Below are 21,008 nucleotides of genomic sequence, written 5' to 3' on the forward strand. Positions count from 1 at the left end.
TAAGAGAGAATTCAAAGTTTATTTGATCGAGTATCGGTTTGTGAATGGCCCAGGTATCCAAAAACCCTCTTTGTTTTGGATATCTTGGCCATTTCAAAACCAGTTTGCATCAAATAAACTCTGAATTCCTCCAGTTCTGTATAGTCTTTCATTTTCATTTTAGGTTTCTCATTATCTCACAAATACTTGGAAACCTAAAGCTCTTTAATACATGTACATCGTTAGACCAAGGGCAGAGCAACTTGGTATCTTGCATTGAAGAGAAATGACAATGCGCAAGATGACGAATCGTCAGTAATTTTTTATTTATTTATTTTTTTTTTTATTACAAACCCGGTACATTCCATCAGTGGGAACTAATTTGAACACCTGTTGGCACTTGTTATAGATGGTTTAGATGGATTACAAACAGTGTGTTCGTATAGTACAATATATCTCTACGGGTACAAATCACACAGTCATAATTGACATAATGCCAGTAAAATGCAGCTCATATGTAATAAAAGACTGAAATGAGGCAGGAATGTTACAAACGCTACAATAATAACTGTAAAATTAATTTTGACACTTCACTTTAACCTGATATGGTGTGCACTATTCTATCCTATGTTCACACTATGAGTGTAATGAGTATGCCATTGATGATGCCATTCAAATAATGGTAAAGGAAAACAATTAAAAATATGATTAGGGAGACGAAGAAAATCTCTTCTATTTTTTTTTTTTCTGATATGAATACAATGAACAAAGAGAGAATCGCTGTGAAATAAATATACCAGGGTGGTCCACGAGGGGTTTCAACATGTCGCTGCAACATGCTCAAATTCTTGTGCAACATCCCAGTGCAACATCCTCAAGAATTTGCAACAAGCTCAAAATAAGATGTATTCAAACATGTGAAAAACATGTGCAAAACATAAGAAACATCAAACTACCTAGTACTTAATTTGTGTGCAAAACATGAGAGAGAGAGCATTGAACGTAAGCAGCACAATGAGAGATAAGTTGCGAAATATTGCTTGCTACGTGCTCGTGATGCGCTCTCAGCGCACATCACAATTTCTGCAATATTCTCAGATTCTGAGCTTGCAACATGCTCAAATTTCAAGTTGTGGACCACCCTGTATACCGACCAGCAAAGACTGCTTGTTTGTATAATATGCATGCGTACTTGAAGATTGCGTTTGCTATTATAGGTCTACCTATTAAACAAGACGATATTAAGCAACGGTCAAAATCCTATTCCCATTGGTCAGTGGTCCTATAAGCATTGATTCATATGATACACAATAGAACAAACAAAACTTACACACCCCCTCCCCCCCCCAAAAAAAAAAAGTGCAAGTAATCCCTCCCTGTGGTGAAACAAACAATATTAAAGAAAAAACAGAACACAGCAGTCAGCAAAGATAACATTTTAGGCTTAAATCAACTACATAAAAAAAAGAAAGTAACTGGAATGCTAGGGGTATAGTGCTACGAGAAACAGAAATAATAATTAGTTCACAGGCTTAGATCGAAAGCGGTTAGTTGAAGGCGGCTCTCCACGAATGCGACCTCTGCTTCGACATCGCCCTATTAGACGATCTCGAGAAGACGAAGTGCGTTGGTTATCGACAGCCCCAGCAAACCGAGAAGGCCGATGTATCCGTAGACTCCCCTCAGTCGTTTCGCTGGGTCTGCAAACGCATGAAATAAAAACGGAAACCGGCTATGGTAAATGAAGTAATAGACTTACTACTCTTAGATTGAAAAATAGAAAGTTATTTTATACAATGTATCAACATTTAGAACTTGGTTGCATTTTCCCCAAAAAGGTGATATAATATATAGATTACTATGTGTAAGTTAAAGGGATGGTACAGTATTGGTAGATGGAGATGAAAATTGGGCTTTTAACTTTTTGCGAGATACCAAGAAAACACTTATGAAATAGTACAGAGCTAACCATTTTAAGAGGAATTCAAAGTTTATTTGATGAAAATCGGGTTTGGAAGGACTGAAACATCCAAAAACAAAGTAAAACAAAGCGATCGTAACAAAGTGTGGGTCCCACACTTTTTAGAATCGCTCTGTTTTGGATGTCTCAGCCATTTCAAAAACCAATTTTCATCAAATAAACGTTGAATTCCTCATGGAATTACATGCTCTTATAATATTTCATAAGAGGTTTCTCATTATCTCACCAAAAAATGTTAGAAACCTGAAATTAGGTCTCAACCATAACTATATGATCCCTTTAATGAAATGGTGAGTTTATAAAATTAGTATTGGCTTATGGAATGGAATGCACGAATCAGCCTAAATAGTTGTGACCCTATACACAAATAGAATAAATACACACATGTATTATATCCATCCGTGTCTTTGGTACATTGTATCATTATTTTTCTTTGACCTTTTCTTCGACTGGTGCAAGGTCGGGAGTGGATAAGACTCCCCGACTCCCGATTGGAGGACCCGAGTTCAAATCCCGCCCAGCGCTTACGTCCTTTGGACAAGATGTTTTACCCACCATGTCCCTCTCGACCCAGGTGTATAAATGGGTACCTGGCAACGCTGGGGTAATAATAATGGCAGGGCCCTCTGGTAGAGCAGTGGCAACACTGAAGAGGCTACCCTGGGTAAATAAGACATTATTATTATTATTATTATTATTATTATTATTATTATTATTATTATTATTAAAAGTTCGTTGACCCCTGCTTGTGACCTTTGACCTTGTGGTGATCATCCACTCCCCAAGGGACATCTACCATCCAAGTTTAGTCACAAACGGACCTATGGATCAAAAGTTATGACCCATAATAGAAACGCGCCATAAAAACTTAACATTAGGCTCTAAAAGTTCGTTGACCCCTGCTTGTGACCTTTGACCTTGTGGTAATCATCCACTCCCCAAGGGACATCTACCATCCAAGTTCAGTCACAGTTGACGGACCTATTGGATCAAAAGTTATGACCCATAAGAGAAACGCGCGATAAAAAACTTAACATTGGGCTCTAAAAGTTCGTTGACCCATGCTTGTGACCATTGACCTTGTGGTGACCATCCACTCCCCAAGGGACATCTACCATCCAAGTTTGGTCACAAATGGAGTTATGGATCAAAAGTTATGACCCATAATAGAAACGCACCATAAAAACTTAACATTGGCCCCTAAAGTTCATTGACCCCTGACTGTGAGCTTTGACCTTGAGGTGACCTTCATATATGGTAAAATGTGAAAATTTGTATGACCCCTCTTCCCTCGAAGTTTGATTGCAATTGAAGCCCAGAGTAAAGAGTTATTGAAGTTTTTGTAGCGTTACGGACAGACGACGGACGGGCGGACGGACGACGGACGGACAAACGCCGCAGGCGATCCTACTTCGTCTCCCCTCACCTCCGGTGGGCTCGACAAAAATTGATTGCCTGGAGTGTAAACACTGTCTTTCCTTACAGTCATGCTGCAGCTTCATAAATAAAGCGGCAAATCATAAACCTTACCTCCAGTGTAGTAGCCATAGGCGTAGCTGAATCGGCTCACGATCCAAACCAGGCCACACACAGAGGCTGCTCTCTAAAAGACCAATGGAAATGTACAAAGAAATAAGAGAAAGAATTAAAAAAAAAAGGAACAAACAAACAGAAGATAGAAGATAAAGAAGACAAGAAGTCCGCAACAATTAGAAACGATACAACACACAGGCCCGTAGCCAGGGGGGGGTGCGTCGGGTGCGTACGCACCCCCCAAAATTCTGAAAGGTCCACTTTTTCATAATAACGGTTTTTAGCAATTCTCAAGATAACAATCCAAATAAATATAAAGACACATTATTATGCTACGTAAATGCGGAAGAGTACGTTTAACAATGTTAAAAATAATTGTACGAAACCCTTTTGTTGTATGAACCATCGGATCGTCCCCATGCACACAAACACAAATGTTATGTATCAATTTGTGCGAGCTATTATTATATTGGCACTGCATGCCATGGCCCTTGGCGCGTGTGACCGGTGTTTTTTTTTCCACTGGCCGCCCGAGTACGTGCGATTCGTGGATGACATTGAGGTTGACACTTGCATTTTTTCACAGGAACAGAGGTAAGTGGATGAAAATCTAATAGCCTCAAGTTTACGTATAATGTTTTTATTATGATAAGAATTAAAGAAATTTCCTCGAAATTATAACTATAATCGAAAACCTGAGACATTTTATATCTACGTCTCACAAAGATATAGTACATGTATATAAGTACATGTTGGCATGATAATGCCTGGGGATAGATTATTATGTCAACTATTTTCCATTATGAATGCATGCTCCAATCAAATTGTGAAAAGGTGGTCATGAATTAGCATTTCTTACGAACGATCAGGAGAGACGAAATGAGTCGGATTGGATTACAATTCTCACTTACAGCTTTGTAGAAGTCTGAGTCAACAGTATCACACAGTACTTCAAGACGTATTATAGTACAAACGATTTCTTGAGCCTGCACCGTTTCAGGCTCTGTTCTGGATACAGCGGTAGAAACTCATTCTTTTCTTTCTTTTTTATTTTATCATTATTTACTAATCTCTTTTCTAACTTACAGGTAGCGGATTTCTTTGCAGGCCAAATTCGGAAATGTAGTGTTGATTATTACTTATACATTTTCTCATGTTGTGACAGTTCTATTGGTTCTCATTTTAAAGTGAGCCAAAACCTAAAAAAATTTTCACTTATAGTTTCCAAAGAGTATTATGCAGGCACGCAAACTCATTTTAGTTGTATTTCATTTAAATGTAATGGGTAAGAGGGTATGAGAGAGAATGGAAAGTGCTGAGCTATGAAGTAAAATGGTAAAGTAAAAAGTTTGTCAGATAGTATTACAAAAGAAACTCATTCTTTTTTGTTTGTTTATTTTATCATTATTTACTTATCTCTCTTCTAACTTAAAGGTAGTGGATCTCTTTGCAGCCAGTGGCGTATCTGGGGGGGGGGGGCAAGGGGGGCACGTGCCACTCCTTGGGGGCGCAAAAAAAAACGAAAAAAAAAAAACGAAGAAGAAGAAGAAAAAAAGAAAAGAAAAGAAGAAGAAGAAAAAAAAAAACTCGCCCGGAAGGGGGAGGGAGAATGGTAAGGGGGGGGGGGGGGCAGAAAACCAAATCAAACAAGATAAAAACAAAACATGATGATGACGCGGACAAAACGACAATGTTTATTGTGTTCACACAAACATTCTATGTTCTGTGGCAGTGAGCTGAAATACAAAAATTTTCGGCTCGCTCGCTGCGCTCGCTCGCCAAAATTTGTATAAAAAAGAAGGTAAGAACAAAACGTGGTGATGACAAAATGGCAGTCTCTATTGTGTTCACACATGTCATTTTATATTTAGCAGGCAAAATGTTTCACGGAGCAGCGGCTGCAATTTCATTCCTTCTGAAGCGATCGCCCATTGGATCAAAAGAGGGCGTCAACGGTTTCGAACATACGGGGGGGGGGCGCAAAAAAATAATAAGAAATCAAACAAGATAAGAACAAAACGTAATGATGACGCGGAAATATACAAATTTTGGCTCACTCGCTCGTACTAATTTAGAGTATTTTTTCAAGTCCTCAGTTTGTTGGTATAAATCGTTATCTATAAGGCCGTCACTATATTTTGATTAGAATTGTAAGATTTAATAAGCAAAAATGACAAGAGTTTCATGATTTGTAAGCTGAAATACAAAAATTTTCTGCTCGCTCGCTGCGCTCGCTCGCCAAAATTTGTTTAAAAAAAGAGAAGAAGATAAGAACAAAACGTGACGATGACGCGGACAAAATGATAATGTCTATTGTGTTCACTCATGTCATTTTATTTTTAGCAGGAAAAATGTTACACGGAGCAGCGACTGCAATTTCATTCGTTCTGAAGCGATCGCCGATTGGATCAAAAGAGGACGCCAACGGTTTCGAACATACGGGGAAGGGGGGCGCAAGAAAAAAATCAAAAAAGATAAGAAAAAAAAAAACGTAATGATGACGCAGAAATATACAAATTTCGGCTCACTCGCTCGTACTAATTTAGAGTATTTTTTCAAGTCCTCAGTTTGTTGGTATAAATCGTTATCTATAAGGTCGTCACTATAATTGTGAGATTTAATAAGCAAAAAATGACAAGAATTCCATGTTTTGTAAGCTGAAATACAAAAATTTTCGGCTCGCTCGCTGCGCTCGCTCGCCAAAATTTATATAAAAAAATATAAGAACAATACGTGATGATGACGAGGACATTTACAAATTTCAGCACACTCGCGCGCACTAATTTAGAGTACTTTTTTAAGTCCTCAGTTCTTTTGGTATAAATCGATATCTATAAGGCTGTCACTATATCTTGATTAGAATTGTAAGATTTGGTAAGCAAAAAATGACAAAAATTCCATGTTTTGTAAGCTGAAATACAAAAATTTTCGGCTCGCTCGCTGCGCTCGCTCGCCAAAATCTATCAAAATTCATTACATTTAAATCACCCTCAAAAAGATCCCTTTTAAGTGCTTGAAAAAGCATCATGCGGACTTTGTTTAAAGTCCCTACCGGGATGGGGTAGGGGTTGAACACTTTTTTTCAGAAATTAGGGGCGCAATTTTCGTGCTTGCCCCGGGCGCCGTTTTCCCTAGATACGCCACTGTTTGCAGCCCAATTCGAAAATGCCCAGAGACAGCTAGTAACCAAATAACCTACTATAATTTAACAGATAAGAAATAACCATTCCAGTATGTATCTTAGTGTGCACAGTGAGACAGATCAAATCAAATAGGAAAACATCTGAGCACTATAAAGCCTGAGGTCTGAATTTGCACTCAACTTCTTCCAATGGCTAACGGATGTTTAATTTTTGAATTTCACTGACCTCCAAATTTCACAAAGAAAACCTTCTTAGCATGATGGTTAATATGACATTTGACTGATATTGGAGATGTTTGCGAATCGGATCTACTACCTTTAATATTATTAATCTAAAATGATTATTTGAAAGTTCGGAAATGCTGGAAATATCCTACCACAAGGAGGCAAAATATAAATGGTTCACATTTACAATTCATTTTGTTTTAAAAATTTTCTTATTTATTTTCGTTTTTGACAAACTCGCATACCAGGCTTCAGGCCTGCTAACACGGGTCTACAATAGAAAAAATAAAAGTTAAAACAACACCAGGAAAATCACTATTGTCAATTTTGCGGCGCGCTACGCGCGCAGAGTCTCGAACACAATTAAACTTTGCAACTTCCTGGCAAAATGAGTTTTTACTATTTCCTAGATGAAATACCGTAACGCGATTGCATGCAACAGACAAAAATACAAATTTCCTCGAGACTTTAAAACGTCATTAAAACAGTCAAAATTCACAATTTGCCGCGCGCTTCGCGCGCAAATTCTTATACAACTTTTGTAGTTCGGTCGTCCAAAGAAAAAAAAAATATATATAGCGTGTGTGTGTGTGTGTGTGTGTGTGTGTGTCATCATTGGTATTGGTACCGAAGGTCCGTTTTTTTAGTGACCGCACCCCCCCTTGAAAAATCCTGGCTACGGGCCTGACACAGCATTAGATACCGATGTTTGGTTGTTCAAATCTTTGATCTGATGATTTATGTCTTCAAAGAAGTGACAGTACGCCTTTTTTTTTTGTCATCATGTTTTGTCTTTGAAAAATAAAAGAGGACGTCATGCTAAAATTGTGCTAAAATGAATTCTAATATATTGCATATTTTATGACAAAGCTTTCAAATGAGTAAAAACGATCAAAATGGAATAGATGTTAGCAAGAAGGTATGTCGGCTCCATGTATATGCTAGGTACAAAAAGGATTTATTTTTAACATCGATATTGCCGTTCAAAATCTCCAGGATTTGTAAACTGGTATGAAAAAAAAAAATGACTTAAAGCTTACACAATTGAGAACCAAATGGCAGGAATAGATAACAGTTACGCATGAGAACTGTGAATCAAACGATATCAATTACACCTATGGAAGTAAAGCAGCTACATCAAACACATACCTATCATGAAACTCACAGTGACTGGACAAAATGGCAAAAGTTGATTTCAATGCATCTGTGAACACTACAGCTGTATTTTAGTCAGACACCAGCCAGTGCCAGCCGCTTGTGTTTCTGTTTTTGTTTTTCGATAACATCTGTAACAGTATTTTATTTAGACCGTGGAATATCTTCTATATCTAACTAACATGCACGTATAGGTTTGTATTTGTGCATTTATAATTCTTCATGCCGTGATGTTGTCCACCTAATTCACATTTATACCGTCACTAGCACTACAAAGCGTCTATTTAACTACGGATTTCATCCAAGTTTCCGTCAACGGCAGTGATAACAGATGATAAAGAAACATAAAAGCCCCGATAAGTCAATATACACCCGATTAAAAATGTGCATCGGCGAAAAATAACAAGTTTCCTCTTACCGGAAACCCGATGCCAGCCAGAAAGAGGAGCATCAGAAACTGGGGATAGTTCTCCAACCTGTGACACGAAACGAAACCTTGCGTCAATATAGAATTTAACAGAGCCGGAATACGGCACTGCAATTTGATATGAAACAACGTCCTCTGCGACGAAATGGCGCACAATGCTTGACAGTGATTACCAAGTCATTGGGAATATTAAAGACGAAATCCACCCAAAAATACCTTAAAAGAAAGACAAAAATATTCCCTACAGAATGACACAAAAATGACAAAAATCGCATAAGAAATAAGGGACATATAAGATTTTGAAATTTTATATAAAAAAAAAGAAATTCTTGACCAGTCCTTATGAATATTCAAATGAGCGAGTTGATGATGTTATACCATGGAGCTACTATCCCGTTAGTAGCTCCATGGTTATACCCTCACTATTTTTCATATTTTTCATATATGTTTTATTATATTTTAGCTATTATAAGTAACAGCATGTTTCCATACGAATATACATATCAGAGTTAACATTTGTTTTTATTTTTATTTTGGGTGGTTTTAAGACAAGTTTTCTATCTATATATACAGTTGAAATATGAGATTTTTGTCATTTATGCGTATGAAATGAAGAAGAAATTGTGAGAGCATGACATCGTCAACTTCCTGATTTGAATATTCACAAGGGCTGGTCAAGAAATGTTTTCTGAAAAAAAAAATTGAAATTTCAAAATGTCATATCTTCCTTATTTCTCACCCGATTTTATCATTTTTGTATCATTCTGTAGGGAATAGTTTCCTCTCTTTAGGTGAGGTTTATTCATTGTTTGGGTGGATTCCCTCTTTAACTACCGCACATATAAGTGTACCCGCTTTGTGAGTCACAGGCTTCCGAAAAGTTTGTTCCACTGGGATAACGGTGATCATGCAAAATCATCGCCAGCCTGCATCAAATCGAAGTTAATCTTGCACGCTTTGTGTAAACTGGACTTTGAAGTGAAAATAAACCGTTTAGCACAGCAGAATATTGCGGGAAACGTGTCACCCGTGACCTATGTCATTTAGAATGATTGCTCAGAGTATATGCAACGACGCTGTTGCTTCAAACACATTCAGTCAAATGACGAGTAGAAAGTCAGACTTTAAAGCTCTGGAAATCAATTTGTCCGATTCAAAGTGTCATCTAAACTCGTAATTGCTTATCGGATGATGAAAGTCAAAGAAAAATAATCTTTGCATTCTCTACATTGAACTTGATAAATTGAAATTAAAAATCAAGAATCAGAGCATACTATTTTTCCTTTTAATAATAGTGAGGAGGGGAAAAAATCCACATTTCACACAATGACTAAAGCCAGGCTGACACTTGCACGATTTTGTGGCACGCATTGGCACGACTCGAGCCGTGCCAGTGCGCAAACTAGTCGTAAACTGGCGTGAAGTGTGCGTGAACCTAGAAGTCACGACGGGTTTACGCACACTTCACGCGAGTTTACGACTAGTTTGCGCATTGGCACGACTCGAGTAGATTGCGCACTGGCACGGCTCGAGTCGTGCCAATGCGTGCCACAAAATCGTGCAAGACGAGTGTCAGCCTGGCTTTAGTCATTGTGTGAAATGTGGATTGGCACGACTCGAGTCGTGCCAATGCGTGCCACAAAATCGTGCAAGTGTCAACCTAGCTTAAGAATAAAGAATTATGACGTCATGACGAACTGATGAATCAAATGATAGCGACGAAATTGTCAATATTGAGAGCAAAGTCCTTGGCTATGCTGCAATCGATGCGATGTTTTAATGAATAGTTCCTTGTTTACTGTACCACCACTTGGAAAATAATACAAATGAAAAAAGAAACCGTCCCAACCCCATTTAATTTTACATCGAACTGAGAAGCTTTCGGGCATCTAGACAGACAGCAGTACTAACAAATTGAACACTCGAAGGTTCTACGAACTTGGGCGTGGAGCGATCACAGAACTTGAGATCAAAAGGGTATGAGATTATGGTCGTTTAGATATGGCCGGAGGGAGCGTTGAAGAATTATAATGATAAACTTATTGTAATTACGTGTTTTGGTGGGCCCTCTGGTAGCAATTGAAGAGCATATTATCCGGGCTGTACATCATGGGATACTGTAAGAGAGAAGAGAAAAGGGGTCAGAATCAAAGAAGGTCAGATATACTCGAATATTGAACCGTCATTTCCTGAGGAAAAAACCAACACATTAGTGTGAAAAGTTGGTCCATGGATCTTTGCGTACAGATCTGCCTTTAAAGTGTACCAATAGTTCAAAACTTTTGGCAGCGTTGGAAAGGGGTTGCCGTTATCTTGTTAAAGTCAGTAGTTTTCTTGATCAGGGGCCGCTGAACGTTTGTTTTTGTTTTATTTTGTTTTGTTTTGTTTGTTTGTTTTTGTTTGTTTGTTTGCTTGTTTGTTGTTGGTTTTTTTTTTTTTTTGGGGGGGGGGATATGACGGCCAACGGGGTCACGGGTCAATCATACCCCACTCTTCGACGGAAAGAATCTCTGGGCATAACTTTCTGGAGTCAATAATTTTAATGTCGTTTTGTTCCTATTTTCGGGGGGTTTTCGGTTTTTTGTTTTTCATTTTTAGAGCCAAAAAAGGGGTCCCCCATCCGGGCCAACCCGATTCTGCTGCCCCCGTTTATCACTATAATTATGATGAGCACACTAACTTACAACATTCCTTTTATCATTCCGCCACAGTGTTGATTCCTCTTAAATAGGAAACGCTTGTGGAGTAATCACTTCTAGCAAAATCTGCTTGACAGGATAATGATTATGTGCAAAATACGCCCAAACTGAGAGCACGTTCATAAAAATAAAACAAAATGTTCAGGGGTTTTTTCAGCTTGCAAGTTTTAATGGTTTTCTCCAAGACATTTCGTTCATTGTTTTGTTGTTGTTTTTTTATTACAAAAAATTGATGAGTTCAGCGATCGAGTGCAATGCATATCATAATGAACAATCTATACCTCAACTTTGTGAATCTTGCGAGCCACTCCCACACGTTCCCCCAGAAAGGCGAGCATGATGACGCTAGCTACTCCAGTTAGCATCACGTACCCGAAATCGGCTGAAAGAGTTACTGTTGCCATGGTTGCGAAGACTGAGCAGTATCACAGGATGTAGGAAATCTCTGCAAAAGCGTTAACTGTCAGGAACAACAGAAAAGAAGAAGAAGAAGAGTGAAAAAAAAAATCATATCAACATAACACAAAGAAACAACATGTCTAACTGAAGTTAGATTCCATTTCTGATCGTGTTTTACCCGTTCTTGATAAACTGAAATAATGACATCAAGAAAAGAATATTGAGAACAATAAAAGGGTTGATACCTGATAAGATATTTTGCTAATAGGCGGCTTTGCATTGCCCGTTAAAGGGGGAAATGTATTCATTGCTTTCAAGATTCTGTCAACATTAGTATCATTGTTTAGGACAAATCAAGATACGCACAATAAACAGTACTATACACAAGCCGTGCCAGCTACCTGAATTCTAAGGACTGTCGTGTGCCACCATGTGATATTCCAATTTCAAATTTTTTTCCTTGCGTGGGTCGAAATAATTATGTTATGGAGATTTGGTGGGACAGAATTTCGGATTATTGACTTTTAGATCGCAGAGTATACTAAGCACTCGACTCTTCTCTGTTTATCCAAACCAATCGTTTCAAGCCTTCATCTTGCACGACTAAAGAAGTGTAAGAAATATATATACTGTATATATATATATATATATATGTATATATAAGGATCCAGAGGGGGCGCACCGGGCGCGCGCCCCCTCTTCATTTTTGGTTAATCTTCTGCTGGTTTTTGGTTAATCTTTTGCTTCATCTTGCACGACCAAAGAAGTGTAAGAAATATATATACTGTATATATATATATATATATATATATATATATATATATATACTGTATATACAGTGGCGGATCCAGAGGGGGCGCACCGGGCGCGCGCCCCTCTTCATTTCTGGTTAAAACAAAAGAAATGAAAAGAAAGAAATGGGGAGGGGGAGGGGGTGCGCCCACTTTAATTTTGCAAAGGCGCCTCCCCTCTATACGGAATCCCTAGATACGCCCCTGTATTAATATCGAGACATTGAAATGAAGGGCACATAATATTGAGAAAGCGTGGTGAGCAGCAGGAATGAATGGTGTGTTGGCGTCCACGCTATAGACCAATTCGGTTTGCGTACTGTTTTTTAATGGTAATTTCTAACTGGGAGGCTTCAATATATGCCTATAACAAAAGATAATTTAAGCACTGTCATAGCGACGCAACTGGCTCATTGCATAACCCATTGAAAGTGTTTTTGATCTTCTTTGGAAGCCCCCCCCCCCCCCCCCCAGTTATGGCCGCAAGAAGTTACTGTGCTCTGAAGTCAGATTCTTCTGAAGACGTAGGGAATAATGTGCTAGAGCGTGCAGGTTTTAACTGTCAAGCAGTCTTAAACATCGCACAATAAAGCTCCAATCGCAAATTTTCAAAATGATTACTTAGGACAAAAAAGAAAAAAAACAATTTGAGTGTGCCTGTTTTGGTTTCACATTTCGAAGACTTGTTATTGGGAAAGTGGTAACTTATTTTGGTGAAAACATAGTTATTCACAGGAAGAGACTGGAGGCTATAATGATTATTATATACGCCTACACTATAATGGAGGTGCTATGATATTTGTGTGTCGAAGCCCGGTCGTCATTAAAGTGAAAGCTAGGCGTTGAGATTACAATGAGATCCCCAGGGTTGACCATTATGCTATTGAAATGAACTTCGAAACACGGTCCGTCAACATCAATACAAATTCTGAGCCTGCCCTATATGGCAAGCACCAAGCAAAACGTTATCAAGCCCACACACGGAAACAAAATATCTATAAAGGGACCAATCGGAATGCAGTATGGAAAATGTATGGCTCATTAATTTTACAGCAGTTTTCCAATCCTCGCTAGCTCATATACTCCTGCGTGTATTAAGAATATAATGTTGTTCTAGCTGTGCTCGACCATTGTTATTTTCCGTTTCGGTCGAATACCCCTGTCATCTAGTTAATAAATGATGCAATTCCGGATCCTGACAAGTTTAAAGTCATTGTTTGTTTGCTTTGTTTTGTTTTGTCTCTTTTGTTTTCGTATAGTAAATATTGTTGATTTCTTGTATTTTGTTGAAATTGATGAAGCGCTTTGAGTCTCTACAGAAAATACGCTATATAAATACTGGTTATTACTATTATTGTCTCAGAAAAATCCTCTCATAGTGATGAATTTACAATAGCACAGAGGTCTATACAATTAGTTGTACACGTGTACAGAGTATAGCCCCTGATTTAGGGCATTGAGGGTCTACAATCACTTAAGCTTCGTAATAATAAATAGAATAACAAAATAACATACTAATGTCAAATAGATACAATACCATGTAAAATATATGTAGGTTATATATATAGATATATAAAAGTATATAGTATAACTATGTCAGTAGATCTAGTTCGACACATTAATTATGAATTTCTTCTTTCTTTCTTTTTTAGTTGGAGGGATATGTGATCTCTAGCTTCTCAAGAAAAAAAAAAACAGATTTCAAAAGACCTATATACGTCGATCACTCGATTACTTTCAGAAGCGAAAACGTGATAACATCTTTGTCATGTAAATTATGGGAAACATGCAAGGCTGTCCTAGACAGAGTCAGTCCCCTGGGACATGGGGGTCATTGGCAATGCTTACGACGATCTCTCGCATCAATCACAAGTTTCATAGCCACCAAAACGTTAGCCTGTCGACACCATGCGATTCTTCATTTACATCAGGGAGTCGCTGTTATATCTCACACCCCCCCCCCCGGTTTTATTCCTTAGTACATACTCGAATACAAAGCTTGTCCCCTTGCTTTATGCACACTCGAAAACACTCGAGAGGGAATCATCAAATTTCATACGACAGGGAGGATTACACATAGAGCCGTGCAGTCATAATGTACCTTGCGGCTCACAATAAACTTGCATGTTTTCCTAGGCACCGAATAACTTTGCCCACGGAAGTAGATACGGTCGTAAACGTAGTCACGTATTACAAGGGTTGTGTGCCGAGCATGCACCATAAAAGGCAGTTTCAAATGCATTAGCGACGACTGTGTCTCCGTATGCATCAACGACTTGCAATAATACATAATACGGCTTTAGCGAGTCGTACGTGGAAGAATACCGCCGCAACTATGGTACGACCGGCTTTTGGCGCTCATAGAATAACCATTATCTCTTTCACCAGCTATATAAGCTCCAGTGTACTACGAGAATGTATACATGACAGTTATGGCTGTGTTGCTGTATTGTCCTGAGCTGGGTACCGTAATTGCTGCCTGTAGCAAGCAAGGCAAAGGGTAAAAAGGTATAGAGTTCAGTGTTTTGACACCCCGGGTATAAGAGTGTCATAGGGAAACTATCAGGAGCAAACGAAGCTCCAGTTCTTGAAATTATGACATACCTTTTTTCGTCGATTACTCGGTTTTTTGATGAGTTTCGGTAGCAGCCGACTGCGAGCAAGCCTTCCACATACACTGTAGATGGGTCCAGAGCACCGTAAACGTAGTACGTTAAATTGGCTCGCGTAGAAACAGTTAAGACTGCATTGTGTGTGCGTGTGTGCGTGTGTGTGTGTGTGTGAGGCCGCCAGAATGGTGACCCGTTCACACTGTGCACACTCTGGGAAAAAAAAAGAAAAAGAAAAAAGCAAACCCCAAACAGCAGCATGCAGCACACAGTCGCAGGGCGATATGGATTGACAATAATCTTTACTGCACCCTGAATCATAACATAAGCCGTGATTCAGCATTTTTGCTCGAAGTGGGAACGGCAGGTGTAGTTACTATGTAGGCCTATCAACTATTTGAGCTGCGCTCCGTGGCATCATAAACCAAGCGCTGAATGGCGAAGAGTGGATATAAAATAATGAGTCATCATCTTTCACGATATTCGTTATTATCTCTTATCTTTCCCATACACAACATAAAAATGAAATATTTACCTTCTCAAAACAGGGTTGTGTGCCAATGAGTGGCATTAGGAGGAGAGGTGTAGCTGTTTACTGAGCAATGAAAAAAAAAGTTGATAATCGATTATCAAGTTATTTTTTTTTTTGTCATTTTAAAGAGTTCCCCATTAGATGTGACAAACGTAAACTAGGTGTTTTGAGGTTATAAATCTTTTTTTTTTTTTTTTTTGGCAAACGTTACACAAATTTGCATGGTTGAAAAATAATGTTTCCCACTATCGTGTATGAAATCTTATGTAGGCCTAAATACACCCATAGGAGCAGGGTTAAAAAAAAAGAAATGACAAACTTGTTGTTGTTGTTGTTGTTGTTGTTGTTGTTAAGATTTTTTTTTTTTTTTTTTTGGCGTACGATTCGTGTGCCGAATATTGCATCTACGTGCGGGTTTCTGTGTCTTTTTTGCTTATCGTCGTTTTAATACTTTTCACGGGCATGACGGGGATCCCAGGTCCGGCAATGAAACGTTTCGCCCACCTGATTTGTTATTTTTGAAAAACTAACTCCATGTCACTTGAAAATAACTCCACGTCACTTGATCCCATTTCGTCAGAGGATATCAGTGGGAATTTCTCCGGGGTTCGAATAAATTCACCGGAAATATGAAGTTGTTGTTGTTGTTTTTTTTTAATTCCCTCTTCATTATGAAGTTTCTAGTTTCATTATTCTGAGGAAAAGTCTTACATTACCTATACCTGCATGTACAATATACCAGCTTGAGAAAGGAATCTAATTTTCAGGGTTGGAAAAGAGACACACGAACTTTGAAGAGATGGTAAGCTTTGGTTGAGACGGGGATTCAGATTTCAACTTTCTGCTAGGTAATTAGAAACCCCTTATGAAATTTTAAAGAGCTTACACTTATACGAGGAATTCAAGAAGTCAACTTGATGAAAATCGGTTTTGAAAGGCTTGTGCCGAAAGGGTGGGTTGGGTGGTGGCGCGTCGCGTTAATGGAAACACCACCCTTCGTCCAAAGCCCCCCCCCCCCCCGGTTTTGCCGAAAGGGTGCGTTGGGAGCGTTGGGTCGCGTCGCGTTGACTGGAACCCCACCCTTCGTCCAAAGCCCCCCCCCCCCCCGGTTTTGCCGAAAGGGTGCGTTGGTACTTTTTCTCATGTAATATTAAAAGACGAGTTTTTAATTCATATTTAACCTTCAAACAACCATTTCAAAGAGGCTATCGTCCGGATCGGTTTCTAAGCGCACAGTAGGGAAGAGACGGAAGTTGGTCTAATTTCATTTTGTATTAAGCGCATTACAAATGTAATGTATTATTATTATTATTATTATTATTATTACTATTATTATCGGTTTACACTCTATTACCACTTGGTCTACAGCCAGTTGGTCTAATAGACTGTTTAATATCAGTTGGTCTAATAACCAGTTGGACTAGTCATCATTTCGTCCATCAATTACTGTTTGGTCTAATTGTTATTTAGTTTAATTACTATTGGTCTACAGTCAATTCGTCTGATAATAGCCATTTGGTCTATTTTTTATCTAACACCACTTTGTATCATCAAATACCGATTTGGTCTATTATGAGTTGGTCTAATTCCATTTCGTCTAATCATCAAATGGTCTAAAATAAAACCAAATTATTTTGTCCAATATAAATTTGGTGTATACATCATTAATTTTGGTCCATTGCCCAGTTGGTCTAGCCTCTGTCTATCATCATTTAGTCTACACCCATTTAGTCTAATAACGATTTGATCTTATTGTCTGGGCTATTTTTTTTTTTTTTTTTTTTGGGGGGGGGGGCTTTTTATTGATGTGTACACCAAATTTATATTGGACAAATTTGGTTTCATTTTAGACAATTTGATGATTAGACGAAATGGAATTAGACCAACTCATAATAGACCAAAAATAGACCAAATGGCTATTTTTAGACGAATTGACTGTAGACCAAATAGTAATTGAACCAAATAACAATTAGACCAAACAGTAATTGGACGAAATGATGACTAGAACAACTGGTTATTAGACCATTTAGACCAACTGGCTGTAGACCAGGTGGTAATAGAGTGTAAAGCAATCCGGACGATAGCCTCTTTGAAATGGTTATTTGAAGGTTAAATATAAATTTAGAAGTCGTCTTTTAATATTACATGAGAAAAAGTACCAACGCACCCTTTCGGCAAAACCGGGGGGGGGGGGGGGGGGGGGCTTTGGACGAAGGGTGGGGTTCCAGTCAACGCGACGTGACCCAACGCTCCCAACGCACCCTTTCGGCAAAACCGGGGGGGCTTTGGACGAAGGGTGGTGTTTCCATTAACGCGACGCGCCACCACCCAACCCACCCTTTCGGCACAAGCCGTTTTGAAATGGCTGAGATATCCGTAAAGAAAGTAAAACAGAAGGCGGATTGTTTGTTTGTTTGGTGTTTTTTTTTGATATCTCAGCCATTTCAAAACCAATTTTCATCAAACAAACTTAAATCACTCTTAGACTTGAAAGCACTTTCATATTTCACTAGAGGCTTCTCATCATCTCACAAAAAAAGTTGGAAACCTGAAGAGCCATCTCAACAAAACATATTACATACCATTCCTTTAAACGTTGACTGGGCATTCACATAAAATCATTGAAGTTTCCCTTCATCACCACTGCCTTTTTATGAGTTTACTCACATAATGCCTGCAAACAGTAAAGAATTTAATGCTTCGGAAAATGTTCCCGTTCAACTACATCTGGATATAAAAGGAAGGCCGATGAAAAGTCCAAGGGCTGAAAGGGGATGACTGCAGTTGGGTAAAAAATGTAAGAAACTTTCAAGAAATTTATAGGCGTATCGACGAAAACTACACCAGTGTTCATGGTAGTGATGTGATTGAAACAAAGTTGATAAGCTTTATATTGATTTTGATTCGTGGGAAGCATTCAAGACTGTGATAAACTATCAAACAAGAGATCATATACTGGGTCACGATGTGAAATTGCTTATTCTTGTAGGATCAAGAGGCTTATAAATGCGGGAGAAAAGAAAAAGATAATATGATTAACAGTGTGTGACGTTATCAACCCCGAGTCAGAGCAGGCTTCGACAACAGACGGATGAAACATGACGTTAATGGACAATTTAGAAATGTGGTATGGAGAGAGTTGATGCCCCGTAATTTTATATACATAAAATTATGATCCTTTTTTATAAATTTACTGTTTTAAAGTTACGTGATGTTTTTAGACTTTGGATGGGTGCCGCAAAAAGTTCCATACTATGTATTATTAATCGGGGTGCAACGTTACTCGACACCCAGGAGTCTTACAGCTCACAAGCTCGACACTGAAAAAAAAAATTCCGTTAATAAATCATAAGGCCCACTAGTCATACCGCCCATGAGTTCCTCAGTTTTTAGGCAAAACAGATTTACTAGATCTACACTAAGCAAATATGGCCCACGAGCACGACGCTAGGCAAATAAGGCCCTGAAACTCGACACGATTCAAAAAATGCCCACGAGACCAATATTTGTTTGTTGTCTGTTTGTTTTTTTTGCCTATTATAGTGTCGAGATCGTGGTTTATGGGCCTTTTTTCCTATAGGTAGAGATGGTGGACTGTGGAGCTCGTGGGCCTTTATTTAGCTCGTGGGCCTATCTATACTCGATGTTGAGCTCACGGACCTTGTTCATTAGTGTCTAACTCGTGGGCTGTAATGACTCATGGATGTGAAACTCGTGACGTGCACCCTGATTAATGATACAAAGTATAGTACTGATTCATTTTATGGACTAACTAGTAATATGTTATCTTCTTTATTTTGCAATCAGAGTTATGTCCATACCTCGAATATTTTTGAAATTCTCGCCAAAGGGAAAAAAAGAGGACCAGTAATTCGTTACAAAATTACCCAAAATGTTATTCCTATGTCGAAATCAAGAGTAACAAAATCAACAGGAGAAGATTAATTTTGTAACAAAATCAAAAGCGGGGAAGTGATATTGTAACAAGAATCAGGCATGGTTCCTTTTGGCCCTCCATATAAAAAACCCGACCCGTATTATTTGGTGTAAACGGGCCATAAGTATTTTCTTACATAATATTATGGTGGTGGTGGTAGTGGTGTGTGTATGTGTGTATGTGTGTGTGTGTGTAGTTTGTTTTCTATAGTTAGTCTGAATCTTTGGACTCTGTTTACTCCTATTGTAATGTTGCTATTCATGTGTGTACTTAAGCACAAAGATTATGAGATTGAAAACAATTTTTACCTTTTCATGCTGCCAACACACATGCTGCCAAGACACAAGTCATTCGAATAATAACAATCGCAATCATGTTCTATTGTGTCTACAACAAGTTATCACTTTTGTGTGCCACAATCTCACATATCTAAATTTAGCTATGATACCTACCGTGCAATGAGCAAGGACGAATTTCACTAATGGTTCTACATTAACAATTCTCATGAATAATAGCATGAGGACAAACAGGCTGGCAAACAAAAGAACAGACGGATGTAAACACACACCCACACACACGGACATATACATGAACAGGGGAATTGTCAATGTTTCTTTTTTGTTAATATGTGTGTGTGTGTGTGCGCGCGCGCTTGCGCTTGTGTGTGTGTGTGTGTGTGCGTTCATGCTGTTTATCCAGTACTCTGTCGATATGCAGGTGGCTACTTAATTTTCTTTAAGTATTGCACTTCAATTCCCCGTCATGTCTCAACTTCCATTGCTGTTGCTGATGTTTGATACGTAGTGCCTCTACTGTCCTCAACGTCTGAGGGAATGACCAAGTAAGGAGGTATGAGTATTGATGCCTATCAAAACTTAAGACTGTTATAAGGGAGGCTATTTTTCTCCTGTTAATAATACAACAGAGCACGGGTGTTGAATATCAAAATCCCGCAGCATATTGTAGAACAACAACATAAATACGATGAAAAACGAACACATAAGGTCATCAGACAGCGATGACACTGCTTTTAATATCACATTCACGATGAAAATAATGCTACATAGCAAATAAATTACAATCAAAGCGATGTGGAAATAAATACTTTTCATATGATACACATTTACACTGGCAAATATTATCTTACATAAGATATATCTCTCTCAAGATTATGACAACTGTCTTTCTCGTACTATATCCGAAGTGAAAATTTCTTTTCTTTTTTTAACTCCAGAAAATGAGCCTCCGGCGTGTATGGTGTTTGAAGCCGTTGCCTTTAGAAAACTTTGCGGGCAAGATGGACGATCTGGGGGATATATATTATAAAACTAAGAACGGGTTAAAATTATAACAGGTTATAACAACGGCTGTACGCTAGCCCCTACGTTTCGGACATTAATGGTAACAGGTGCATTCCCCATATTCGGTAGCACAGTCATATATTGGGGGTAAATCATTTGGGACCCCGTGTTTCATTTTTTATGTGCAAGAAAAGAACCATTTGTCACAAGAAACTTTGTTTATACAGAAATATTGTACTGCGAGAAATGAAAAAAAAAAATTATGCGACTCTGTTGACGTGATTGATGTAGGCAATGA

The 21,008-nt window shown here is 38.5% G+C and overlaps 1 protein-coding gene across 1 annotated transcript; it reads right to left on the bottom strand.

Moving 5' to 3' along the window:
* Nucleotides 1-296: 296 nt before the first annotated feature.
* Nucleotides 297-15,035, bottom strand: LOC140242589 (glutathione S-transferase 3, mitochondrial-like). The gene is made up of 6 exons (XM_072322339.1): nt 14,936-15,035; nt 11,423-11,601; nt 10,495-10,559; nt 8,434-8,491; nt 3,491-3,563; nt 297-1,679 (listed from the first exon to the last, which is right to left on the bottom strand). Exons 2-6 carry the CDS (start codon nt 11,543-11,545, stop codon nt 1,579-1,581), a joined length of 420 nt encoding a protein of 139 aa, XP_072178440.1. The 5' UTR covers nt 11,546-11,601; nt 14,936-15,035; the 3' UTR covers nt 297-1,578.
* Nucleotides 15,036-21,008: the final 5,973 nt, after the last annotated feature.

This window comes from Diadema setosum, chromosome 19 (assembly GCF_964275005.1).
Source record: "Diadema setosum chromosome 19, eeDiaSeto1, whole genome shotgun sequence".
NCBI classification, from domain to species: Eukaryota; Metazoa; Echinodermata; class Echinoidea; order Diadematoida; family Diadematidae; genus Diadema; species Diadema setosum.

Bases quoted from the DNA above. Each gene is read 5' to 3' on its own strand.
- LOC140242589 (XM_072322339.1), bottom strand. From the start codon at position 11,545: ATGGCAACAGTAACTCTTTCAGCCGATTTCGGGTACGTGATGCTAACT. The intron at 10,560-11,422 runs GTATAGATTGTT...TCTCTCTTACAG, and splicing joins GCAAGATTCACAAAGTTGAG to TATCCCATGATGTACAGCCC. The intron at 1,680-3,490 runs GTAAGGTTTATG...ATGCGTTTGCAG, and splicing joins CTATGGCTACTACACTGGAG to ACCCAGCGAAACGACTGAGG.